At 32.4% G+C, this 27394-nt stretch overlaps 2 protein-coding genes and 2 non-coding genes across 7 annotated transcripts; 1 reads left to right on the plus strand and 3 right to left on the minus strand.

Moving 5' to 3' along the window:
* Window positions 1-3487: 3487 nt before the first annotated feature.
* Window positions 3488-3578, minus strand: TRNAY-GUA (transfer RNA tyrosine (anticodon GUA)). The gene is given in 2 exon segments: window positions 3488-3523; window positions 3542-3578. It is a non-coding gene; the product is annotated as a tRNA-Tyr (tRNA).
* Window positions 3579-4982: 1404 nt separating this feature from the next.
* LOC100786143 (chaperone protein dnaJ A6, chloroplastic) lies at window positions 4983-9604 on the plus strand. The gene is made up of 8 exons (XM_006591437.4): window positions 4983-5150; window positions 5523-5694; window positions 5966-6107; window positions 6259-6316; window positions 7834-7876; window positions 8159-8207; window positions 8292-8372; window positions 8456-9604. The coding sequence occupies exons 2-8, from the start codon at window positions 5588-5590 to the stop codon at window positions 9296-9298; spliced, it is 1323 nt and encodes a 440-aa protein (XP_006591500.1). The 5' UTR covers window positions 4983-5150; window positions 5523-5587; the 3' UTR covers window positions 9299-9604.
* Window positions 9605-10638: 1034 nt separating this feature from the next.
* On the minus strand, window positions 10639-10723 carry TRNAM-CAU (transfer RNA methionine (anticodon CAU)). The gene is given in 2 exon segments: window positions 10639-10674; window positions 10686-10723. It is a non-coding gene; the product is annotated as a tRNA-Met (tRNA).
* A 1275-nt stretch (window positions 10724-11998) lies between these two features.
* On the minus strand, window positions 11999-20897 carry LOC100785618 (uncharacterized). 4 transcript variants are annotated; one of them, XR_005887240.1, is made up of 15 exons: window positions 20639-20897; window positions 20495-20561; window positions 19760-19902; window positions 19294-19395; window positions 19016-19087; window positions 18812-18909; window positions 18636-18717; window positions 18432-18524; window positions 18151-18215; window positions 17605-17617; window positions 17446-17526; window positions 16156-16264; window positions 15938-16064; window positions 14608-14830; window positions 12039-12140 (listed from the first exon to the last, which is right to left on the minus strand). XR_005887240.1 is itself a non-coding variant. In XM_006591435.4 (14 exons), exons 1-13 carry the CDS (start codon window positions 20822-20824, stop codon window positions 15964-15966), a joined length of 1212 nt encoding a protein of 403 aa, XP_006591498.1. In that variant the 5' UTR covers window positions 20825-20897; the 3' UTR covers window positions 11999-12140; window positions 15938-15963. The 4 variants fall into 4 exon arrangements, 3 of the variants coding, with proteins under 3 accessions (XP_006591498.1, XP_006591499.1, XP_006591497.1); XM_006591435.4 differs by lacking the exon at window positions 14608-14830 and having other exon boundaries at window positions 11999-12140; XM_006591436.4 differs by lacking the exon at window positions 12039-12140 and having other exon boundaries at window positions 14504-14794.
* Window positions 20898-27394: the final 6497 nt, after the last annotated feature.

Consider the following 27394-nt stretch of genomic DNA (forward strand, 5'->3'; position numbering starts at 1 on the left):
ATAGAAGCTGGCATTGGCTACAACATGGGAGAGTTGACTGACTATCACGATATAATAAAGCTAGAAAAATAGCAATAGCATGCAAATTAAATCATGAAGTAGATAACTAATTCTCAAGATAGAAAAATAATGCGAAGCAAATTTATTGGATCTTACGAACTGTGGAGGCAACAGGCAAGAGCTCTGGACTCAAACTTTATAAGAGAAGCAGCCTATATTATGTTTCTTGGATTGCCAACAAACAAGAGAAATCACCAAGGAAAAATACAAAAACCCTGTGATAGAGACAGACAATAAATGTAATCTGAGTCACAAAAAGCCTTCAATTGAACAGTGAATATAGGGGAAAATAAACCTTAAACAGAGGAACCTTTGAAATATCGAAGAACACATAGAGAAGTCAGGAGTCAGCCTAATTGTTCCACAAAATATTTGATGTATGTATTGCCCTGTAGTAGTCAAATATAGGTGTGTATATGTTAGTACATGTTAACATCTAAAGAGTTAATGGTTGAAGCAACATCTATGATTCGATATGGCTAGTATAAGGAAGCCTATTGAGGTGACTAGTGTGATTAAATTGGGATAAAATGGTAAAATAATTGGGACAAAATAGTTTGAATAGTGTGTAAGCCATTTTGAAAAATGTGAAAGTTAGCTTGATGGGCAAGGAAGCGGTTGAAGGAATGATAGTCATGATCTTTTAAATTTTAGGGATTTTTAATAGTGATTCAATTAGTGTAACCATTAGTCAATTATTATAAATAAGACCTATTACATTGTAGTAGGACACAAACATCAATAAACAAAACTCATTCATCATTTTCTTGCTTATTATTTATATCGTTTCGCTTATTTATCTTATTTTGTCTACTTCAAATTACACATTTGGATAAATTATTTAAAGAAAAATTGAATTCAATCATTTTAATAAGGAATTTTATTCAATAGAGGATGCATGAATTGAAATTCTTTGCAAAAATGAGAGAATTTCAATTTCTTTGCAACTTCTCTCTACACCTGGTCTCGTTCCTCTCTATGGTTGGTCTCGATCACTTTGCACCTACACCTCACTTGCTTTCACTCATTTCTCTCCACCCACACACTCTCCTTTGCAACCCTCATTCTCACTCCCTCACAGTCACGAAAACCTTCATTCAAATCATACACTCTCGGTGGCTATTACCTCGTTTAGATTGCACTCTCACGATGGCTACGACCTCTGTTCTCTCTTGATTCAGATCGCACACTCTCTTCATACAAGGTTGGTTTCTCATCTCCATTATCTAGGGTTAATTTGCGATTTGTGCTTTGTTCTCATTATCGTGTTATCTGGATCTGAATTTTAAATAAATTTGCTTCCACTATTGGAGATGTGGAAGAGGGCTTGGGGTTCTATTTCGGTTAGAAATTTTTATTTTTTGTTTGGGGTTGAGCTAGGTGGTGAGTACCATGTGTTTGTGAATATACATGAAAGAGGGAGAGAAAAATTATTTAAATTCCACTAATAGGTTTAATATTATTTTCAGTTTTCATTAGGTTTAATATTATTTAGCAGTGAAAGGGACCTCCCCTAGTAGGTGCATAAGTGGAAAATTGTAGTAAGCAATTTGCACTTTTGTTGATTTTGCTGAAGCAACGATCTTTATTATATAAAGTATGTTTGTACACGTTACAATACTTTATAGGCTAATGATAGTCCTTGGATATATTCCTTATTATCATGATGACTTTAAGTGATCTATAAGATTTGTCTAAATGGTTATGCCTTTCATCGTGCTTGCCACCATGTGTTTGCTATTTTAGATCAATGCTGAGAATTGGTAGCAAGTACATTTTGTTTCAAATGTATAGTAACTTATTTTTAGTCCTGATCCACTGTTCTTATGTAATGTTGATATCCTAAAGATTAGGCTGGGCTAATTTCAAAAGCTTTTAACTTGTAGATAGGGAGAACATACAACAATATTATACTTTCCCAGCATAGAAGTAATGTGTAGTTAATAATACCTCTGATTATTTTGTTTACCCTGCTTCTTGTACCCTTTATTTTATTAGGTAGCTAACAGTACCAATCACCATATTTGAAAATGCAGAAGGGGAAGGGGGTGGGGTGGGGTGGGGAATTAGATTCTATGAAATGGAAACAAAGTTTTCAGTTGAACCATACTATTCTTAATCAATAGGAATGCTAAAACCACCATGACTTTAGATGCATCTTCATCCTTCAGCAAGTCCATTTTCAGTTTTATAATTTTTGGGTTTGTGGTCATCAATGTGAAACTTTTCAGCAAGAGTTGAATTTGTATTTTTACTTTTCTCACTTACCATAAATGCACGGTTCAATATTGTTATGTTATGCCAAGTGCCCGGACACTCACTAGTAGTAGTAATTAATATTGTTATTACCACGGTGCTGCATTTATGGTTTCAGTTAAGTGGGTTTGCTAGGAGTCACTCATATAGAATGCTTACATACTGGAAATTTGACGTATGTGTTGGTGCCTCATTGATTCTAATTGTGGTTGGCATATTCAGCGTGCATTTTTTGGGTCATTTGGAAAGCAATGGTTTGATTATTATATGCAAATACACTTTCTACATTGAGTCATATCATATGTAGTGGAAGCACTGGATATTTATGTGTGCAGACCTCATAGGATGAATAAGTTCTTATATCTTCTCATATTTATGTACTATGATATATAAAATATGATGTATAGAAATCCTTCATCATTTTGCCTCAATTTATCACTCTGGTCTTTGATTGTTATTATGAATGTGTTAATGTATAACACATGTCATAATATTGTTTTTTTATTAGCACATGACATAGTATTGTTGTTGTCGGCTGGTTCAAAATTTGAACTATATGTACATTTTATATATACTTATTTAACTCAATATATTCTATATTCTAATTTGTACTTCAGGATGAAAACTCTACACCAGTTAGTAATTCCATCTGGTTTTTAATTATCTTTGCTGTTGAGTAAGGCATGTAGGAGAGAAGGCACAACTTGTGGTCATTAAGAATGCAGGGCATGCAATCAATGTAGAGAAGCCTAATGAGCTGTACAAGAATTTAAAATCCTTCCTCGTTGATCCCTTAACTCCATCTAAGCAAGAAAACCACAGCAATGATCACAAGGTGGGCCAGAAAGGTTGACCCTGATGAGAAGAAAAACTTTTCAGCATTGTGGATATGTATGTTTCTCGATTATTTTATCCAACGCCTATGAGCCATGCTGCGTTTTTTTCATATTTTATTTTATGTTGAGAAAAAGTGAGAACCTTCGTACTATATATTTCTTCTACCAATTCAAAGGATCACATATTGTAGTGTGTACTGTGTAGTGTGTTTGTCTCACAGATGAAATATACCACTTAATTTAATAGTCTTAATTTTTTTCCATATTATTATTTAATTAGCAGTGAGAAATATAAACATTGTAAATTTATTTTGTTATGAAGTAAAAAAAAAAAATCCGACCTGCCGGATTCGAACCAGCGACCTAAGGATTTCAGCTAGGTAACCCCACTACAGTCCTCCGCTCTACCAACTGAGCTAAGGTCGGTCGATATCAAAAAGTATGTTAAGAAAATATAAATAATATAACAATATTTGAAGTAAATTCCTCATTATTATGAGTGCAACATTTCCACTAATCCTATTCTCTTATTTTTGGAATTATTCCAACTTTGCGAGTTTGTAATTTTTTTACTTGTGTGCGTGTGTGAAAACAATAGTAGTATTTTTGCTAAGTCTTCTTAAAAATTGTATTTTTTTTAATTTTAAAATAAGTTAATTTAAACAAAAGCATAAATTTATAATAGTTAGGTCTAATTCTTTGCTTTATTTAGTAAAAAAAGTATTAATATAAGTTGACTAAATATCATTATGTATTCGGTAGCTAATCTCATTCATCCAATTTTTAATTAATATATATATATATATAGTGTTATTAATAGTGATTTATTCGTGCACTACTTAACAGATGATCTACCTTAAAAATTATCTTAGAGTTAAAAATTCAACAATCAACTATAAACATTCTTCATTATATACATAATTGATTGACAATTGACAAGTTTCAAGCACATATCCAAATATTAAGGAAATTTTCCACCAAACACCGTTGGATCAAAATTATTTTTTTGTTGAATATTTTTGGGGATCATTGTTGCAAGAGAGTTTAAAATTTATAAAATTCTTTTTGATCATCTGAATAGAAAATCACATCTCAACATTAATCACTTGAGAAATCATTTATCTTAATCTTTCTATATAAATTGCAAATAAATAAAGAGATCATTTATCTTCTCAACGCAAGTCTCTTAAAAGAGAAAAATTGAGGATTTTGTTATCATTCCTTATTTAAAAATATCAGCGGAAGAGAAATCATGCATAATGAGAAAGCTAATTACTTTCATAAGTTTAATATTCTCAATGTTTGAAACTATTAATTTAATTATTTTTAAAATAATAATCAACAGAATAATATTTTAAATATAATCAAAATTTATTTCATTATACTTAAATTTAATTAATTGAGTATAAATTTAAACAATAAATAAACCAAACAAACTTTTTTAATTTAAAAAATATTTTGACTTAATATATAAAATAAAATGCATACATTACAAAATAAGAAACATGCATGACTATATGAAAATGATACATGCAAAAAAATTATTTTGAAAAATAAAAACTCAAGTTTATACCAATAGAAAAATGCATTTAAGAAATTAAAATATTGGTTAAAATAATTATGAAAAATATTATTTAATTAAATATTCATTTACTTTTGCATAATTTTAAAAAAAAAATATATCATAAATAATTAAAACATATAACTATATAAAAAATTACATATAATTTTTATAAAAATGAATAAAATATTTTTTATTTTTAATACAAAAATGAATCCAACCAAAAAAAAAAATGACATTAGGGTTCTAGAAACAGCGAAGTAGAGAGGCCAACGTTAGCGGTAAACGAAAATAATAGGGTGAAAGAAAACTCGTCCACGAGGTTCTCTGTGTCATCCTATAAGGTATAAGCAAAGCAAATAAGAGTGCTCCATTTCAAACAGCACTGTAACCTCATCCTCCAATTCCCACACCCACTCGTTCTCGTTCCCACTAAGGTTATCTTCCCATTCCATTCTTGTCCTGTCTCAGAATTACACATAAACATGTTTTTGTTCATTCCTTCACTGTAGATTGGACTGTTGTCGTTCATATTTTATTCCATTGTTGTCCTGTCTTAGAATTATGAATAAACATGTTTTAATTGCTTAACAACACACAAACTTATATGTAAGTCACTAATTCATTCTTCTTTATCCCGTGTCGTTTACGGCAGTTGTTTTTCTTCATTCTTTTGGTTTATGGTTAATTGATTATTGAATTTCACTAGCTTGTGATTCATTACTCATTATCAGGCTCACTTAGGATCAACAAAGTGCTTTTTGGTGATTTATCTTGTGTTATTTTATAATTTTTTATTTTTTTTGCAGCTAGCAGAATTTCATCGAGAAATTTTGTATTTTTTTGGCATATTATCCTGCTGAAAATATATTAGATGGCCATTGCACCTTTTGGTAATACATCAGCTACTCAATGGGGGATTCATCCTCAGATTTTCGCAGGGTCAACTGGGTTGGGAAAGATTGCATCATCCAGGAACAAGTTAGTCCTATAATTAAATTTTTCTTGACTAATGTTGTTGACTTGTAAAGGAGCTAAACTACCTTTAATATAGTTTTATCTATCATAATATCTATGGTATATAACCATGAGCTGGGTTTATGATGTGGTTTTTTACAGTAATTGTTGGGACATACGCTCAAATTCTCAGAATCTTGGGGTTGTTTTGTATCCTACATGTCATTAAATATTTGTAGTCGACCAAGGCTTACTCAATGGATAGTGTAATTAAATTAAGTTAATTTCCTTGCAGTGCTACAAGCAGGATAAGGTTTATGGCTGCCCCATGTTCGAGCTTTTTTTCTCGAGATTCCTTGCATGCACTATTTGACAAAGGTTCATCACAAACTTTGCATCGTCGCAGGGGATCGAGGTTGATAGTTAGAGCAGATGCAGTAAGTTTTAAATACTCATGCATGATAAATTTCTAAGCAACAATGATTTCCTTTGGTTTTCTAGTGCCTTATGAAAAGCCTTCCTCCTTAAATTATGCAACTCATGAAATTCAATACATCGACTCATTATATAATGTGTGCCAATGTGCAGGATTACTATTCTGTCCTCGGGGTGTCAAGAAATTCCAGTAAATCTGAAATTAAGAGTGGTAATTGACATGTTCAATATATTGTTTTCATTTACTTAATGAATGGCCAATTTTTAGTGTAGCAATGTAAATGAAAATCAATTACCCCAATAGTATCAGTCCATTAACTAATAAATGATTTTCTATTTTCATATAACTCTTTCTGCATACTCAAAACGGTTTGCCTAAAATGCATGTAAAGCATACAAGATAAGTACTGAAATGAAATCTAAAACTTAACGGTCCATTTGGGTTGGGGTGGTTGCAAGTTTTGTTATTTAAATGTAAATTTCAAAACAAAACATGTTTGACTAAAATGGAGTTAAAATGGTTTATAACTCTTTCAAACACTTTCAGTTTTACATCAATTTTTAAAACATAAAGGATTTGTGAGTCCATTTTAGTTTTAAAAAGCATCTACTACCTTGTCTGCTTCCTTGGCACCGTCTTCTTTGGCGGTGCCTTCGCTACCGTCAACCCCACTTCCACTGCTGCATACATGTGTGTCAGAATTGTAATGACATCGACACATCGTCCATCTAATTTGTCATTCATCAGAATTATATACCCACTGTTGCATACACAAGCACTTCCCAATGATATTTCTCAATCATTTAATTCATTAATTGGCATGGAAGATGATTTGGCTGGGGATATTCACAGCATCTTCCTCTGCGTTCTTCAATGTTTCATGTGTTTGGGTTGACAGTGATTTATTGCACGCAACTTTAGAGGGTAATTCGGTGGTGACACTGAAAAGAGGTTTGTGTTCGAAGTGGTTTTGAAAACGATTGAGAAGTATAGGGCAACTCATTTGTGGGTTCTGCCTCCTATTATTCTTGATTTGGTTAAACACAGTTTGTAAAACTAGAAACCACAAAAAAACTAAAAACTGGTTTTAGTTTTAAAATATTTTGATACAGAAAACTGAAAACCACCCTAAACAGGGCCTAAAACTCTCAAAGAAGTTTACCAAACTTAGGTTGGGAACTAGGTTGAAAATCACTCAAATTTGTAGGATTTATTTGTGATTTATATCAAAAGAGCTTATTCTTGTTGCTATTACTCGAGCTTATTTTGATGGTTCGCTGTTTATTCTGCTTTTTACCAAAAAAATCGTGGAGATTGGCTTTCCAAACCCAAATATTGAAAATTTTAAAATGAGTTGCTTTTGATGCCTTTGATTGTTCTTTGATGTCGATGGATGGATGAGGCTTTTGTATAGACTAATAGAACAAATGTCAACTACAATTCTGGTATAAGTTCCTCTAGGAATATTTCCACCCAAAACTTAACATTCAGACTATACATTTTTTTATTTTCATTTCTTTGTAATGTAGGATAGATTTGCAGAAGTTTAAAATTAGTGGATGGGAAGCATCAATGATTAGGAGCATAATGATAGACCGTGGTGATTAAGAAGTTATTATTAGCCAGTTCCTGCAAATATGATTTACTTGAGTGTGCTCTTTTTTTGTGTGTAAATTGTCTGTTATATCCTTACAATATAAAATTTCTCTCTACTTTGGACATTTCAGCTTATCGGAAGCTTGCCCGGAGTTGTCATCCTGATGTGAACAAGTATGTTCTTTTTTCTTCCTTCATATTGAACATTGTCTACTTTCTGATTCCCTTCCCTTGCCTTGTTCCCCACTGTTGCTGTGGACAAGATGGTTTGGATGTCTTTGATTATAAAGCCTGTAGCTTGTTCTTGTTAAAAAAGTATGTTTTGTATATTCCCAAAACTGTTTGAACTATCATGGATGTTCACTTTCATTTGGTTAAAAATGTGTATTTTCTGATATTCACTATCATTTGGTCAATGTTGCTTTAACTATTTTGGATGTTCACTTTCTGCTGCAGAGAACCTGGTGCAGAACAGAAATTTAAAGAACTTAGTAATGCATATGAGGTAATACTACAGCTTGTTGAACGCAGCTGGCCATTATGCATGTCTACTCATAATTGATCTTCTGTAATTCAAATTCTTTTGCAGGTCTTGTCAGATGATGAGAAACGATCCATATATGATACATATGGAGAGGCTGGACTTAAGGGTTCAGGAATGGGCATGGGGGTAAGTTACTTTTAAAGATGATGAGGAATTTGACTTTGTTGTCATATTTCCTGTTTCTCAAAGACACATCTTTGTGATTTCAGGATTTCAGCAATCCTTTTGACCTATTTGAGACACTGTTTGAGGGCATGGGGGGCATGGGGGGAAGCAGAGGATCTTGGAATGGAGCAGTTGAGGGTGAAGATGAGTATTACAGTCTTGTTTTGAACTTCAAAGAAGCCGTTTTTGGGGTGGAAAAGGAGATAGAGATTCGGCGATTAGAGAGCTGTGGAACTTGCAATGGTTCGGGGGCTAAACCAGGAACTAAATCATCCAAGTGTAGCACTTGTGGTGGTCAGGGTCGGGTTGTCACATCGACAAGGACTCCATTAGGCATCTTTCAGCAGTCTATGACATGCTCTTCTTGCAATGGAACTGGAGAAACTTCAACACCTTGCAGCACATGTTCTGGGGAAGGTCGAGTGAGAAAGACAAAGCGGATCAGTCTCAAGGTACCAGCTGGTGTGGATTCTGGCAGTCGTTTAAGGGTCCGAAATGAAGGTAATGCTGGAAGGCGTGGGGGTTCTCCTGGTGACCTCTTTGTCATTCTTGAAGTTATCCCTGACCCCGTGCTTAAGCGAGATGACACAAACATTTTATACACATGTAAGGTGTCTTATATTGATGCAATCTTGGGGACAACAATTAAGGTTCCTACTGTGGATGGCATGGTGGATTTAAAAATCCCAGCTGGGACTCAACCAAGCTCGACACTTGTTATGGCTAAGAAAGGTGTTCCCCTGCTGAATAAAAAGAATATGAGGGGTGATCAATTGGTTCGGGTGCAAGTCGAAATCCCCAAAAAACTGAGCAAAGAAGAGAGAAAACTTGTTGAGGAACTAGCTGATTTAAGCAAAGGCAAGACTGCTGCCACCAGTAGGAGATAACTTATTGAGGAACCTGTATCCTATGTATTTCTAGCCTCATTTCCTTTTATGGATGCTTCATTCTTGACCTTGAGACTCACAACTCGGGGCTGCAGCTATTCATTTTAGAACTGTGGAATTGGTGAGCATATATTGGTAGATGTAGGTTACTAGTTTTTATAGACAGGCAGATATGAAGAGCAGAAGAAACTAGAGATATTTCTTTTTCTTTGGAACTTATTATATGCCTTGTGCAATTTTAATGTTTTTTTTAAGGGTGAGGGGAAGGACTACAGTTCAGGTGCAATGCCATCTTTGTTTTCTTAAGTGTTGTTTTTAGACAAAATTGAAAATGTATACTAATTTATTTTAAGTTATTTATAAAGCCAAAAAAAACGTGTTGTCAACATTTTGTTTGCCAAAATTAATTTTTGCTAATGTCAGTTGATGTTCTAGCACTAGCAGTGTTGACACCTATAGCATCTGGAGTATTACAGAAGCTATATAATCTTAAAAATAAGTGGCAATTGTGTTGACGAGAAAAGCAACGATAGTTGTGCGAAGGGGTAGAAATATGTCGGATTGATCGTGAGGTTTACATCATGGTTCGTAACTTTATATCGTATCCAAATTTAGTTTAATTATTAAATAAATAAAGATTTTTAAAAAAAATTAATTTAATTGAAAATATTAGGTTTTACATCATTCAAAAAGTTTTTTTTTAAGTCAAACGAGTTAGCCAATTTAAATAGATAATAATAGCTATAGTATATCGATAATAGTTATTGTACTATTGTAGTATTAAATTTATTCTGTAACATTTTTAAATTATATACTTGATTTAATATTAAATCTTTAACGGTTGTATTTAACATAGTTCTTAGAAATTGGAACCATGTGGAGATAGAATTGCTTCCGTAAACAACTAATTATGTGCATCTTTGGGTTGAATTTATCAAACTTAATTTTGGAATAGTTTTTATGTAGCAAACCAGTTTGAGAAAGGCACTTTAATCTTACTTTTGTAAAATCTTGGTTTCAGACAAAATAAAAGTGTGCGGATGCATTGTTCGAGATAATCAAACAGGTCGGAAAAGTGAATTTACTCTCCAAATTGAATTTAAAACATCCTAAACGGGAATACAAACAAGTTCAACGTGTAACTTGGGAAGAGAACTTATCTAAAAAAGTTTTATTAATAAGTAGGCTTTTACATAAACTTTTAGACTATATTAGTCTTAAAAAAAGGTAAAATAAAACGTTTAAAAATAATCTACATCTAGTAAATAAGTTTGAGAAGATGCAGACAAGTGACAAGAGGAAATGATCGAAAAGAATAAGAAAACAATATAAAAAGGTGTTGGGGTGAGAGAGGCTCGAACTCTCGACCTCAGGATTACTCAGAAGCTATGAGACCTACGCGCTAGCCAACTGCGCCACCACCCCATTTGACATTCAGTTGTACTGTTATTATGTAATACTATATATTATGAAGGCAAGCATTGTAGCATAATTATGATTGTTGTCTAATTAATGAATTTATTTGTATCTAATACTCAAGAGCAAAGTAACTCTTTTGTAACTATTGGTGATAATGGTTGTACTCAATTTTTATTCATTCTATTTCAAATAAATAAATAAATAAATCTATGATTCATTTATTTTTCTTTACTTTTATCTGATTATTTACGAACTGGTTATCTATCACAGGTCAAAATTATATTTCCAATACTTAGTGTATGTTTTAATTGGTGGTGACGGGTGAGTTGAACTCGCCATAATTTTTAGAAACAACAAATAATTATTTTTATGATAAACTCATCATGATTTTATATTCACTATGATTTTCTACAACCAAACCAAACACACTATTATTTAATCCCTTTATACCAGACAAGAATTAGAAATGCAAGTTACTTTTACATAACAGTTTCTAAAATTCATTATTTTTTTCTTCAAAATAAAGATCCCTTATATCAACTTATTGTAATCATTATCACATGATCCTAAGTTTACTAGCACGTTGCAACAACGCACTAAATTTTGTATTACTCTTCAAAATGAAGAGCCTCTTTTATGAACCTATTGAAGTCATCATAGGATTAGCAGTGGCTTCTAGTGCTTTTTTATGAACCTATTGAAGTTCAAAAATTAACACACGAGAGAAAGAGAACTTTTACAAATTTTAGACACAAACATAAAGTGAGATTTTAGGTCTTTTAACATATTCTGTTCAAGTACTCCAATGCACACAATCAATGCTGTAGAAAATGACCCATCTGGTGCATCCCTAGCAATCCCATTGACCCTTTTAAAGAACAATATCAGAAACAATTATGGGCGAAAATTAGCTTTTTCTTTCTTTCTATTTTTTAATCAGAATTAAAGTTTTAGTTTGATAATCATAATATTTTATTATAAAATTATATTACTTTAGTAATGTAAAATGAAACTCTAATTCTGATAGAGAACAATACATATAACACGTAAGAAATTGTATCTAAATTTTTTCCATAATTCAAAACAGAAAAAAGAAAAAAGGGGCAATTTCCATTTTACAACTCAAGGGGTGGGGATTCATAATCTCCATGAGAATATGTTACAACAATTTCTAAGGGTTGAAAAAGTGGTCACCACAATGGCATTTCCAACTCAATGGCTTGTAATTGGAGTACCTGTTAGTGTTACCTTGGAGAAAGAAAACTTCCATTGAAGCAGTTGGGGGAAGAAGACCTGGGTGAACTCGTTCATGGTTAGGCGAGGTTGGAACTTGCACTGCCATGCATGGATGACACTGGTTGCACTTGTTGTGGCAAGTGGGAGGCATTGAACCTAATCTGTTTTGCTCCTCACATAAAGGGTCCTGCACATAACATAATACCCAACTTAGTCATTTTCAAATCATACACACATCCCCCTTAAGTAAGGTGTTGGGTTCGAACATTATAGATGAAAAAAAGCATAGTTGGAAGGAGATACTCCACTAAAAGTGATTAGTCAGATTTTTCAATGAAAATTAGTCATCAGATGAATACTTCACACCAATGTCATGGATACCAGAAAAAAAATCACACACAACAACAAAACAAAATTATGGATTTAATTAAAGCTTACTGGTGGAGGAATTGCATGTTGTGGTTGATTGAAACAAGAAACTGGACACAGCAGATGGTGGAGTAGAAATGTAATGAGAATAATAAGAAGCAAGATTGTGGTGGTGGAGTTCTGAATTGAATTGAGTGAGGCCATGATCATGAATAATGCCTATCATGTCATTTTTTGATGTCATTCCCAATCTTCACCCACACACTATATCAAATTTAAATGTTAACTGAGTATTGAGACACTAATACAACAACACAACCGAGAGAAGGAAAAAAATAAAATGGTTTTAAGAACTTATTTTCAGCGTTTTGAGTAATGAATGGTTTTAAGTCTTGGAGGGTGTGTGTGTTGACAGTGTAGAGAGAGGGGGGCATAGTGCAATAGTGGAAACAGGACAGTGAGAGAGGGTGCAGGAGTGTGACAGAAAAAGTGAAAGGAACAGTTCCATAGAGGTAAACAAAATGGGAGAATCCACATCAGTATCAAGGACCCCTTGGCCGGTGTTCTATTAGTAGTTAGAGACTGATTATAAAAGTGGCAGGGTTGAAAGTGAAAGCATTTTTTTATGTGTCTGAGTGGGTAAAATTGGCATTTATTAGCCTATCTAATTTTCGTCACAGTTTTTTTTTTGGAGTGTCATTCATCATGGGATTGAGTATTAATTGTCTTTGACTACTTAACTATTTACATTTCACAATTAGGATGCTTTCCACCGGATTATGGCTACTCATGCAAGCAAAGGGGGTGCTGTCTGCTAACGAAACAAGAGAGTGGCATTAAGTGCATCTTTAGGTATTCTTTGCAAATAGACTTTGATGACAAAATGAAGTTTATAAAAGTATCCCCACCAAATAGACCTTGATGACAAAATGCAGTTTATAAAAGTATCCCCACCCTTCGTTTAGCGTTCAATTTGCGGTAGACCATTGAATTTGGTCTTGGAATTCATGCATAACAAGTTGAACTGAACCAAATATACTCTAATATGATATAAAAAATGAATCCACTTGACCTAAAAGGGAAAAAATAACTCAACTTTGTTCATAAACACAGTCGTGTGAAAGAAGAAATTGACTAACTAATAAGAGCTTACAATGATTTATTAGTTTTCCCTCCTAAATGGTACTCGTACATATTGAAGTTTCATGTGCGTATTTAATATTTTATGAAGGATGAATAATACGGGTCGGGCTTGATGAAATTTTGGATCCTAATAAAGAATAATCAAGGTGTACTACTTGTCTGAAATCTATAAAAGGAAATGCTATTCATTTCGGTCTTCACTTTTTATTAGATTATCCACTTTTTTTTTTTATCGGCCAATGTTAACTTTTGTTAACAAGAAACCCCACCAATCTATGTTATATCTCCATCAGCATTTTATATCATAAAGATTTAGACAAAATTAGCTTAAGAGTATATATAAATATTTTGGTTTTCAGTTTCCCTTTTCAGCTTTCGAGATTCCTTGTTGTGATTCCACAGCTTGCAATCAGCCAAAGCTGTCAATGGATTATGGATCATTGAGAAGCAGAGAGGGATAGTGACAGTGAGTGACCAGACGTGTAGATAACAATTTACGCTGAGAGGATAAAAAAGAAAATTATATGCTGAAACTGTAAAATATTTCCACTTTTTTGCACAGATAGTGTCTTTCTTCTTAACTCTTACAGTCACCAAATGAGTGCCGAGGATCATAAAATACAAGCAAAATAATAGTATTTTGTTTCCTAGATTTTTCCTGAGATTTCCAATCGGGGACTGAACTATTTGTAATTGGCAGACAAAAAATTGTGGAACAAAAGACAAGGACAATCATGCATGCTCGCTCTAGTATGTACCTTCTGAATCTTAAGTTAAGGAAACATGTTAGTTGTATATTTATGGAAATGTGATAAATCAGAAATTAAATAAGTATAAATTAAAATATAATGAATTAAAATGATTTGATAAATAAAAATATTAATACAAAACATGACGTAAATACGTGAGTAAAATTTATTTTTAAATTATTTTTAAGAAAAAGGGTAATTGAGCAGTTGATCCCATTGTACAACCCAATAGTGAAAGGACTGAGATTCACATTCTCAACACCAGCAATTCCGAATTCAATAGGGATTATAGACAGACAGCATTTTGAATAATTGCATTATAGTTAGAATAATGTTAGTATATACTTTAAATTTAATTACGATTTGTTTGCTTCACTTTCCAGCCATGCATACTTTAATTTTGTCAAGTAATACAGCCAGGTTCGAACAGATGCAGAAAAGAGGTGTCATGCAAATGGCTTTGTCCTTAGCTTTGAGTTAGCCAAACTTATTCTGTACTGAGTTTTCGATTTCTTCAGTGCGTGCGTGTAAAGTCACAGTTCAATGCATTTGGAATTGGAACGGAGAAACAGTTTGAAGGCTGCGAACGGAGAAACAAACATGATGTTCCCATCGCCTATAAAAGAATTACAACCATATTTTTGTTAAAAAAACAAGAATTAAAACCATATTTTTGTTAAAAAACAAGAATTAAAATCATATTTATACAATTAAGTGGTTAATGTATTGAAGTTAAGATTGAATCATTTGGATCGGAAACCATATTTATACCATCTTTAAATATGGTCTTTTATTTAAAAAATAAGTTAATTAGGTTTTTTATCATCTAATTTAATTTTTAAGTTTGATTTAATCTTCCAATTTCAGTTGAATTCTATTCAATTTGATAACATTAGAAAATGTCAGAAAATATGTATTTGGTGATAATTTAAAACCACTTGACAGTTTAAAATTGTCACAAATTATAATTTCTTAACATTATTGACTCAATTTAGATGATAGAATTAAATTGAATATATTTTAAAAATTAGATAACTAAATTAAATCTGAAAAATTAAAAGACTAAATTGAATTAAAAAATAAATTAGAGGAAAAAAATTAATTTAACCTTTAAAAATATATATGGTCTTTCTAAGATTGGCCTCATTGTTTCTGACGTAACTTCTTAATTATTACATGACATTAATTTAGTTCTTGTAAACAATATTTTAAAGCAATTATTATTATATTAAATAATTTATGTCTTGGAGATTAAATAATTTTTGAAACAGTTTGAAGGCTGGGAACGGAGAAACAAACATGCTGTCAACGTTCAGGCCGAAGTTACAATATAGTAGTTGCTTTTTTGTTTTGTCCCTTGGAATATATGAATGTCCATTTTGATTTTGAAGGTTCCAAATGGTAATCCAGACACTATATTTCACATCATCGGTGGAAAGTGATAAAATCAGAATGAGTTATACAAGTATGCGTTCAGCTTTACTTAGACAACTAGTCGGCTAGGTGTGTCGAAATTACATATTAAGATTATTTTATTTTATTAAAAAAAAAACAAGTTTGGGTACTTATCTTCAAGAGCGAGAGCATAAAAATGTCTGAAAAAATAAATAGCTAATCGGTAAAACATAAAAAACTTTTTTTACGTTTATCTTTTTGAGTCCTTTAATGTGTGTATCATTCAACATTTCAACTCGAACTCATCATGTTATGCTGGAAGGATTACCTCGGAGACGCAGTTAAAAGTTATATTCACGAAATATCTGACTTCAGCTTTAATCTATACAATTCCTCATCTTGAATCACAGTTGGAATACTCCATGTTCCAAGTGGGTGGTCTGATACTTTTCCACCTAAAAAAAATTCAATTGCCAATAAATAATGGTAGCACACGATTATGGTCATTATACTGCTAGAATGACTTGACTGACTCCAGCAAATTACCTTCTTTAGTGGCTTCTGCACATCTTTTCTGGTAGCTCAGAGAGAGATGTGGATCAAGTGATTTCTGTAAACTTGCATACTTATCTTCAGCCTCACCAATGCACTTCGCCTGGAATTCAGAATTTGACATAATAATATCTTAAAGATAATTAAATAAGCATATGTTAGAGCATCTACAATGGGAGTTGCTTAATGAGTTGTTTAACAAAAAAATATTGTTTTGGTGTGTCAGATGTGATTTTGAATTGCTTAAAATTGGAGAGAGTTGCGTATATAAGCAACTATTACTAATGAGTTGCTTAACTTTGTATTAAATATATAGGGGAGAGAAATAGAATATTTGTAACTTAAGCAACTTGTTAATAGAAATACCCATTGGAAAGAAAATTAATTGAGTTGCTTAAGATTGAGATGACATAAATTGGATTGCTTATATGAACACCTTTCAAGATGATCTTATATAGCTACTATGGTTATACCAATTGTAAGAATAAAACAAACTCATTCATGCAGACCAATAAACAATACTGATTGTGTAAAAAGATGAAGACATGACATTATCAAAATTACATTGATAAAAGTTTTTTCTTCTCTCAAGATACAAGGTGAGAAATGCCAATGACTTCTAAGGTTCTAACAAGAATAATATTATTCTACTATTTCAATCTGCACATGCATTGTCAACGAGGTTTGAGTCCAAACTCTAATTGCACTTCCTCTCCCTTTAAAAATGGATGGTAGGAGTGATCATAAACTTGATACTCCCTCACTCCACGTTTGTGACTTGAGGTTATGCGTGGCACTAAGAAGCAAAATGTTTCTTTAGTTTAGGTAATTTAGTTCAACAATCCCGTGAGAAAAGATGAAAGCTAAGAATGTGAAACGCTGGATCATACTGTAACTATTTGACTGTAGAACAGCAAATTTTAAGAAAAATGTAAGTAGTACACTTTATGGCACTCTATTTTCAACACAGGTCTCAGGCTGGTCCCCACTAAATAATATAGGCCCACTCTCTCTTAGTAGGACTAGAATGGGCTTTTATCTAGCAATAGTGTATGTTAAAAACAAGTGTAGTGTGTTGCTAACATGTTTCTGATTTTAATAATAGGTGGATATCGATCTCCCCAGTCGCCACTGTATACAACATGAAGGTAGTTTAATTAATACATTTGAAATTGTTACCCGGAAGTTATCAGCCAACCAACAAATTTCAACAGAGCATATTGACATTCTATCAGCAAATATATAAATTAGTAGTACCATTTGTAAACAGTTTGACATACTCACCAGCATAGAAGGGGCAGCTGAAGGTCCATATATTCGGATAAACATGCGCAAAATATTGAAATTGTTCTCTAAAACATCATCCTAAAAAAAGGCCTTCAATCAAATCTCGGAAAACAGTATGGCAGACGGTGGTTACAAGATTCGGATTATCAAACTCACCTCATAATCATACCTGCAAAATTATCGGAACAGAAAAATTATGTTGAATAACATTATAAAATTGAAAAGAAAAACTAGAATAAGACTGAAATCTATACATGCATATGTAATTACAGAAATGAAACTTGAACAACAGCAAAGAAGCTATATTTTTATTATTGTCAGTTTGGTAAAGATATTTATTACTGCTATTGTAGGAAGGATACATTAGAGTGAGCAGAAGGAAATACAAAAGCAATTATTATAATGCAATCATTTTTTTTTGGCAAATATAATGCGGCCATTTATTTGTATCTATATACATTCTTTATATATATATGTATGTATGTATGTGTGTGTGTGTGTGTGTGTATATATATATATATATGTATTGTTGATGAATTTACTGAATAGCTATAAGCTATGAATCCTTAAAATAGTCTAAAAGAAAAATAAAGAGCACCATGTTAGGAACAACAACAAAATATCTGCTCAAGTATTAAGTACGAATGCATGTACATAATATTATGGTATCCAGCACCAACTGAAACAAAAGATAGTACTTACAGATCATCAGCAACTTCCACTAGCAACTCCGAAATTGAGAGAAACTCCATATGCAACTCCTCCACCTTCCAAGCAGATTCAGAAGAACACAATTATCCTGAAGTCATACATTTAGCTAACAATATTTTTGAAATTTTATGTAGAAATTTATGTTGCTAGCAATATTTTAGAACAAAATCAGTGCCTAACTCAGAAACCATGCATTTGTGCGCACATGCATGCATCAAGAGTTAGATGAATACTGCAGTATCCACTAAATATTATTTGCTGATCAGTTGTACCTTAGTCCCTTGCAGTTGATAGAGAAGAAGATTCAGCACTCGATAATCAAAAGACTTCAAATGAATAGCCTTCATCACATCTTCAACAAGAATCTGAGTAGCAAATAATTTATTAAATTACAAACAAGAAACTTTAAGAAGGATTTGGATAAATGTATACCCATTCTCTGAAGAGAATGAAAGGTGCACAAGAATTATGTATACCTTCTCTTTGTTTGTTAGTGCAGAACAGAGCTTTCTTTCAAGAGCCCAGTACTCTTCTCCTAGTCTAAGTTCTTCTCTTATCCTTATCTCATCAAGCAAAAGGAAGATTCAACCAAATTAAAATCAACCTTAACTATTCCCCTGGAAATGCAAGGTATAGAAGGCAGAATACACACCTTTCCGTCAAAAGGCCTTTGTGTTCAAGAATAGTCGCAAGTGGTCTAACTGGGTCATTTGAGAAGCAAGAAACCAATAATTTAGTTTCTCTCTGCCACTGAATAATTCACAAAAAAATTAAATATATGAGAAAAATTAAAAGTTGGTACTTAAACATGAACATTCAAACTGCCACTGAATAATTCTCAAATGCAATCAATCACCTCATCTTTTTCTCCAAATACACACTTTCCATTGTAGGGTGTTTGCAGCAATTTCTCATTCATTTTATCTAGCTGCATCATAACAGCTACAGATTCTCAGCAGAAATAGTAGCTTTTGCAGATTCCATACTTACTATTGGAATAAATCACTAATATTCAAAGTAACACTAAGAAATATGAACAATTTTTTTGTCAAAACATATGTTTCCTAGGAGAAAAAAAAAATAGCCCACTTTGCTGAGATGATATCAGTTTAATAACATCAATCTAGCTTATACCTGATAAATATAACTCTCTGTGAATGAAAGAATAGGTAAGTATTTGAAGATTGATTGTGGCTTGCTTACATCCAATCCGTGAAACATAAAGTAAGATCTGCACTGAAAAAAAAAAGGGTTCAAATTAACATCAGAATCGCAAAGCAAGTTTTGATAGCAAGGTATATTCATTAAATAGTATCAAGCCTTCCACTAAATTAGTAAATTAGTCTAGTAAATTGTTTGCAGTGTAAAAAGCAAAGCTGCAACGCAGACCTGATATATGTCACTTTATTCATCTGTTAATCAATATGGTAATTGATGGCATAAAGCTGGAATTATTCAGATACCAATAGAGTTTATGTGTTCCAAGATTGTCACACTGCCAATTGATATGCAACTACTTGCACATTTTCCAAATTAGTCAAGCATTATAACAGAATACCAAGATCACGGCAAAAAAGTTATTTTTTTAATATAGACTTACAAAATCCTCAAGGGTAGAATTTGCCATTTGCATGGAATCCAGCCCGACCATGGCTGTGTTTTCATTACAATTTTGCAACGAACTGTATTCTTTTGTCTGATTGCAACCAAGCAAAGCATTTTCAACAAGACTTTGTTGAAAACCTAAGTGAAAGTAAAAATTCAAAAATATCACAAAATTAGAATTAAAACATGAAACAGAGCATATGAAGGAAAAACATGAAAAGCATTATATGAATATCAGTACACATTGTGGTAATGCAGCACTGGAAGGCATTTAATGCCAGCCTCCCATCGTAGATAGTTAGTATCAATGGAGTTATAAGGTTGGTTTGGTGGTAAAAGAAGGGGGAAAGGGAAAGGTCGTGGGTTCAATTACCCCGCTAACAAAAAACTAATAATTAACAACTTACATTTGCCGATTAAAAAAAAAAAGAAGTTAGTATCAGTTATCTAAGAGTATTATCGAATACATATATGTGAAGCAAATGAAAGTACCCGTGCTTCACAATTAGTTACAAAACCTGTTGTATAATACCAATTTCAGCTAGTGTTCTTTCAATTTCAGAGAAATCACGAAACGAGAAAGAAAAGAACTACTAATACTATCTCAGCAAAACAAAGCTGGATAATGCCACCAATAGACAATAGTTACATGTATTCTTTAAACAGGAGCCAAATAAACATTCGAGACAGAATATTCAATTCGATACATAAATGTAGAAATAAACAGTACCAGAATTTTCTCGCTTGGTGGTGTCAAGGTGGTGTTGATACGCGTCTTCAAGGAATGAAGATGAGAGCTGCAAAAGCAAAAGAGAAATGAAATGAAACGAAACAGAAAATACAAATGAGAATAGAAAGTGGAACTGAAACTGACAGTGGGAATAAGCTGGGAAAGCAAGGAGCACTTGTCGTTTATGGCAAGGTCTCCGGAGGGTTCTATCAAGAAGAGAATGAAATTAGCGAGGAAGCGGTTAGAGTGATGATCGAGGTTTGAAACGCCCCGTGATTCCATGAATTCCAGCATGCTATGTACTTTCTCTAGTTTCCGTAATTCTTCCATGGCCGAGAACAGAGTTTTCTGAAAAAAGAACTTCTCTCACCCAACTTTCTCAAGTGGGCTTAAACTTAAGAGCTAGACATTATTTCTCTCAACTTATAAATTATTTTGAATTTTCTTAATTAAATTAATGTAATTTTTTCAAAGATGTGTGCAATGGATTAATAAGTCAGTTGCTACAAAAGTTTGAATTTTTTGGACGAATAACCGTGGTTGAAAGAAAATAATCTAACTACAAATGATTTATTCTTCTATAGGAATTAATTATCGATAAAACCAATAAATATTATACATTAGAGTTTTTTTTTTATTAACAACAACCATAACACTCGATTCAACCTTGAATCACATTTAAATTTAAATTTGGATATTTTCATTAACACGTACCAATTGAGATACACCCATTAAAATAATATAGAGTTTATTTTCTAAGTAAAATCCTAAAGTATATTCATAAATGACAGTCTTTTGGACTCATTATGATATTAACCATCGGTTAAAATATTAGTTTCACTGATTTTTTTTATTATTTCTAAAAATATATTTTACCAAAATCATAATCAAGTCCTCTTCAAAGACTCAACACGAGCTCTTTAATTCGGCATGGCCCCTTTCACATGCATAATGAACTAACAACAAAAGTTAAAAAAGACCTATGCTATTTTGAATATATCCTATTTCATTAATTGAAATTATTAAAAATCACAAAAAAATAAGGATCCCACATCTTGTACAATGACTCTTTCATTTTTTTAAGATTATGATAAATTTTAAATGAATAATAAAATGTGTATTAAAAAGCTCGATGTTACGTAGAGTATTAACACTCTTCAATAATACAATAAAAACTAGTTTATGCTATAAATGGTAGGTTGAAACGTATATGTGACAATTGACTATCCAACAAACATTAGTTTATCTGTTTTCTATTTCAATCGAAATACAAAATAACAACCACTTTCTTGATGGTAGTTTTTTTTAGTTTAATGTTTTTTATTAAATAGTTTAATAACTTTTATTAGATGTATAAATCATTAAATAAAATATCTTTGTGTGTGTTATTAATTTCTATGCTTAATTTATTTGTTTTAGATAACTTTAATATAGTTGAATAAGTTGATAAAAAAATATGAGTTGAAAATAGTAAACAAATCAAAATAAGTGAACATAAGATTAAGTAATACAAAGTAGCAAACAAGAAATATTACAAAATAACTCAACATGGGATACAAAATAATACAACTAAGTAAAGATGATAACACAACAGCAAAAATCAATGGCAAGTCGTCCTCCTCTTGTTACGTCTCACTGCAAATTGCAATGCATGGGTATGTGTGTGGCTATGTGCATTAGTAGAGGCACGAGAGCGTTTGTCCTCAGTAACCGTCATCAAATATGCATGGCGTTGAGTTTATAGAAAACCCTTGGCAAACAAATTAAAAGCTTGTTATAGGTAAATGTAGGAAAGATGACACATTATTTAACGTGTTAGTTATTTACCATACTCGACGGTGGAAGGACCTGGTGTCCTTGTGTCGTCGCTCAACAAAAGCAAACCTCCATCCCTGACCAGGAGGTATCAAATTTACATACATGAATTTCATCTTGCTCACTGTGTGGTAACATGCCTCTGTAAAAGATTGCATGTCAAACTTTTCAATGTATCCCGTAATATGCTCGCGCTAGGGCAAGGGAAACATCTTGCTCCTACGATTGATCAGTGTCGGCTCCCAATGGTCGTTCAGCCCTTCTCACAAATCGTTAAGGTGCATGATAACACAAATTGAACTCAAATAGATCTTTGATTCAAACTTTGTAATTAAAAAAGAAGACTCTAATAAAGTTAACTAAGTTTTTGGACGAAGCTTAATAATCCAAAAAGCTAGTTAGCACCTCTACTGTCCAAAAGATAGTGAATATTAACAGTCAACCCCACTTACTCACAATTGGATAACTTCTCATTCGAATAAACCATAAACTCTACTATTATAAATAAGGGGATACAGTGCACGTAAAGATATATCTTCTAACTTGATTATAACTCTACTATTTACTTACTGCCTTTGAGTGTTAAAATACCTTTTCATGTATCACCCCATTCCATTGAAACTCGACATATCGAGTAGGAAATCAGATTATTAGTGGAGATCGGTTCACAGAACACTTTAGAATAACATTTAGTGGCCCTTGTGGGGCCGAGGTAAACTTTCCTCGACCACTATTACGTCTTATAGAGAAAGATTTTGACAAATTTTCAAGATCTACTAACAGATCGCCAAAGAAGAAGAAGAAATGGGGGCAAATGTCTCTTTTGAAGCAATAAATTCATCAACAAAAAATTGAGGGGAAGTGTCTCATCTACCTGTTCGCAATACATTGTTATAATAATTTTCTTTAATTAAATTTTATCTTGGCATCAATCGCCGACCTAAATATTTTTTTATCAAATTCATAGTTTACAAACAGAACCTTAATTTCGACTTGGATAGCAGAAATGCTGACAAAAATCAGAAGCCATCATGTGCAATCTGATCAAGAATTCGGCCTATGTTTCAAGTGGAGGATGAGACCGCGACACCACCAAACTGCAAAGCAAATCTTGCGCAAGGCAGAAGTTAAATATGCAGGACTTGAGCATGATGAGTTTAGTGGAGGCACGTACTTGGTAGAACCAAAGTAGCATGGATATGGGTTTAAACTAATTGATGTTTTCTCACAATACCTATAGGTAAACTCCAACTGGCCAAGGTATGTTATATCACATATATATCATGAATACATATGTGAAGAAAAAGGGGTATACGTATGTATCATATTACAATATCTTTTTTACGCTAAAACTATGGCATATAAAAAAACAAAAAATTCTCTTACCTTATTCATCCTACATCTTTTAAGAATTTGTATAACTGATGAAGTGGGCGTAGGCAGTTTTTAAAACATGTTAACTGTACAAGTTCTTTTGCTTGAAATAATTATGTCAAAGTTACCGGTTTCTTTATTATAATTATAATTTAGATTCACTAATGATCCTAGTTTCCCTGCACACCTGCAGTTTCACCCTCCTTCATAAAATTTGATAGTAATTATGCTTTTCTTCACATAATATAACATGATAGTAATAACATTTCATGATTTTAACGTTAGTTTTGTGTCTTTAGCATTTAGAATATGCTAATTATAATATTTAGCACTTAACATCTATAAGATGTTGACTGGGAACAGAGAAAGTGCACATTAGTGTAATGGTAAAAAAAGGGGTGTACCTCATTATAGGTGAATTTCACACAACACATGTACCCTCCTGTGCGTAAGGCAAGTTACTTGTCATTGAAGAATTGAAGAAGAGAAAAAATTTCCATATTCCGTGTTTAATTCTTCATATTGCTTATTGACAATACTTGAGTGCGCATTAGAAGCTTTTACATTTTAAGTTTGGTATACTGAGAAGTATAATTGATACCGCTTATAGATATTGAGATTTTGCCTGAATATTATGAACAGCTTAGACACAAATTACTTAAGAAAATATGACGAAAATTAGTTAATACCAATCTGCTATACATAATGATACATGACTATTCGTTTGAAAACACAACCTTTACCAAGGTTTAATTTTTAAAAAACACTCTATTTCTGTATCAAAAGCTTTCCCTCATAGATTAAAAGTAATTTTAGCTGAATATTATAAAATAAAGGTATCGAAATATAATCCCTCTTTTGCAAGCCATCTTGAGATTTACAGAATAATGATTCTAAGCCATATATTACACTTCAAATGCAATTGAAGAACTGCCTTTCTTCCTTATGATGCCAGAGGTAGCATTGACTCGTTGTTTCTGTCACCTAACCCAACAGTACCTGGAGTATATATTAAAGACATAGTAGCAAATCCAAGTGAAGAACAGCTTTACAAAGAGTATCTCCAGATCTACAGAACACATATTCTACTAGCGTCAGTCATGTTCTTAGTTCATGCTTATCCGTCACGGTTCTATCTCTCTCACTTTATTTACTATGTTATCTAACACTCTAATGCACTTCTATATGCGTATTGGGTTGTTGTTTCTAGTATTACTCTGAGATTTCATGTTTTTCATCACATGAGTATGGTAAAACCACAAATGTAAGTAAATTTCAATGAGATCACTTTTTAATTCTAACAGCTTGACACATGACACTTTTCATGCTGAGGAGCGCTATACACCAGGGAATGTAGTTCAACATCTGGCATAAAAATATATATGCATACATTAGAACAATTTCATCTTCTTCATATATTGACATGATTTGTTGTTTGAACATGATCAATTTTCGTTCTTACTAAAAGAACAATGTTTTTTTTCATGAATTTATCATGAACAGTGACTAGCATATCTAAATGATATTTACATGCGATTGCTTGGTTGCCGACATTGTTGTTGATGACAAACATTTATGAAAGCCTTAAGCAACACGTCTTATACAGAGACGCAAGCAACACAAGAAAAATGGGCTTTCATTTTATACACAAATTGATTATTTTTTATTAATTATTCTCCGAATTTCAATTTGTAGAGACAAATAACACAAGAAGGGGGATAGATTGTGTTTTTAGAAATTTAAGATTTTTCTTAAGATTGGAAAACATGTTTATCACCTAATGAAAATATTAAACAATGAGAGAAACAAAAGAAGATATAAGATTTAAAAATAAATTCAAAATCCTTTGTCAGTTAAAGTTAAAGTATAAGAAAACATACAGAATTTATACTGTTCATCTCAATTTCAAGACTACGTCTAGTTCTTGGTAACCACTAAATTTCCACTAACTTATCAAAGTTACGAGTATTGGTCATTGTCACTTCTGACTCTTACACTTACAAGTTCTGCTCCAAGCTTGACTTAAACCAAGTATTCTTTGCTCTACCAAGTTACTGCTGGCTCTAATCAGATCAACAAGATTTATTGGAATGTTGTTCACTAACTAAAGTATGATCGTCTAATAGATGGATATATCACTTAACACTTTTAGTCTTTTCTCTCAAGGTATACAAGGTGTTCTGAGAGCTTTGTATTTTTACAAGAATTTACAGAAAGCTTTACAAGAAAGAATGAAAGAATGATTTGCGTAGATAAATCGTATCTTGTTTCTTTGAAGCTTCTTCTATATATAGCATTCATCTCCAAGTATCTGTTGTCTCTTAACGGTTGAATTCTTCACTTTGTTCTTCATTTGATGTCTTGAGTCCATTGAAGCATTTAATGTTTGGTTTAAACGCATCTCACTTCTTCATACAAAGTTCATGTTAATAAAATAACATGTCTTGTACTTCAGTAGGAAAGTCACTTCTTTCATTATAGTAGGTCTACAACAACAGAGTGTGTCTTTTAATGAGGATCAACATCTTTTAGACTCTAGGCTTCACTTATTCTTCATAAGACTTTGACAGATCTTAGACATAGAGTATTAAATAAAGGTCTTAAATACACTACTTAATTGTTATATCAAATCGTCTTATGAGTGCATCATCTGAAAACTTCAGACGCACAGAGACAAATCATGATCTGATAGCATATCAGATGCAACTTTCTTCATTTGTATTCATTTGCATCCAATCAAAATAATTATGGGTCCTGATTTGTCTTTAAGACATAAATGTCTTTTGACTTAACAAAGACGACTTGGACAAAAGTCTTATTTCTATTTCATAGTTTGTGGTTTCACTTGACCATATGGAAAATCCTTAACACTAATTAGTATTTAATCACTTAAAGCTTTATAACATTTACAGTGAAATTCATGTCTAAGTTTATCTATTTACTTGATACAAACTTATAGTTTCTAGATATTCCTTTTCTTTCTAAAAATTTGTATCATCAGTGGCATGATGGTGTGCTTTCAAGCATACAAAAATCAATGTTAAATTCTCCTGGTGATTTGCAAGTGATATATATTACCTCGTCATGCCACACCAAGCATGATTATCCTTGACTTTGTACATACACAAATGATACTTTATTAATCATATAGATAAAACTATAACCTATCTATGGCTTATTGTGATGTGTATAACCAACTTGTTTGCTTTGTCAGGGAGGAGACAAGTACCTCAATGGAAAACAATATTATAATGCCTATTAAATTTGGTGATAGGGTGCTTGGCCGAGTAATGTGTTTGTAGTGTAGCATGTCAACTTTGTGAATGATGCTAAAAAAAGTCAAGTCGTGTTTGGGTTGTGATTAGCAATGCAGAAGGTTGAAGGAGTTTGAGAACGATTGGGTTCAATGGACCTTGAAAGTGAAAGATGGTGGGCAGAAACTTCTATCTTTACATTCCCAAACAAAAGACAAGGTGCATGAAGTTCCTTAAGCAACACTAACTGTTTACAACACCACCTATTTACTACAAAATGATTTACAAAGCTAAGTGAAAAAACAAGATAAGATTTATTTCCTTAGATTTCTTTCTTTCTTATCCCTTTATAACTCCAACTGTTCTATATGTTATTATTCAAGAGAATACACCCTGAGAAGTGGGAACATTTTGGCTACTATATGTTATTATTCAAGAGAATACACCCTGATAAGAA

This window comes from Glycine max, chromosome 11 (assembly GCF_000004515.6).
Source record: "Glycine max cultivar Williams 82 chromosome 11, Glycine_max_v4.0, whole genome shotgun sequence".
In the NCBI taxonomy this organism is placed as follows: domain Eukaryota; kingdom Viridiplantae; phylum Streptophyta; class Magnoliopsida; order Fabales; family Fabaceae; genus Glycine; species Glycine max.

What these genes read in the sequence shown, in the direction of transcription:
- LOC100785618 (XM_006591435.4), bottom strand. Translation starts at nt 20,824, where the DNA reads ATGGAAGAATTACGGAAACTAGAGAAAGTACATAGCATGCTGGAATTC. An exon ending in AAAGGCCTTTTGACGGAAAG is followed by an intron (nt 18,718 to 18,811) that starts GTGTGTATTCTG and finishes TGATGAGATAAG; the next exon opens with GATAAGAGAAGAACTTAGAC. An exon ending in CAGCTGCCCCTTCTATGCTG is followed by an intron (nt 16,265 to 17,445) that starts GTGAGTATGTCA and finishes TCTGAATTCCAG; the next exon opens with GCGAAGTGCATTGGTGAGGC.
- LOC100786143 (XM_006591437.4), top strand. Translation starts at nt 5,588, where the DNA reads ATGGCCATTGCACCTTTTGGTAATACATCAGCTACTCAATGGGGGATT. An exon ending in TAAATCTGAAATTAAGAGTG is followed by an intron (nt 6,317 to 7,833) that starts GTAATTGACATG and finishes TGGACATTTCAG; the next exon opens with CTTATCGGAAGCTTGCCCGG. An exon ending in TGTCATCCTGATGTGAACAA is followed by an intron (nt 7,877 to 8,158) that starts GTATGTTCTTTT and finishes TTTCTGCTGCAG; the next exon opens with AGAACCTGGTGCAGAACAGA.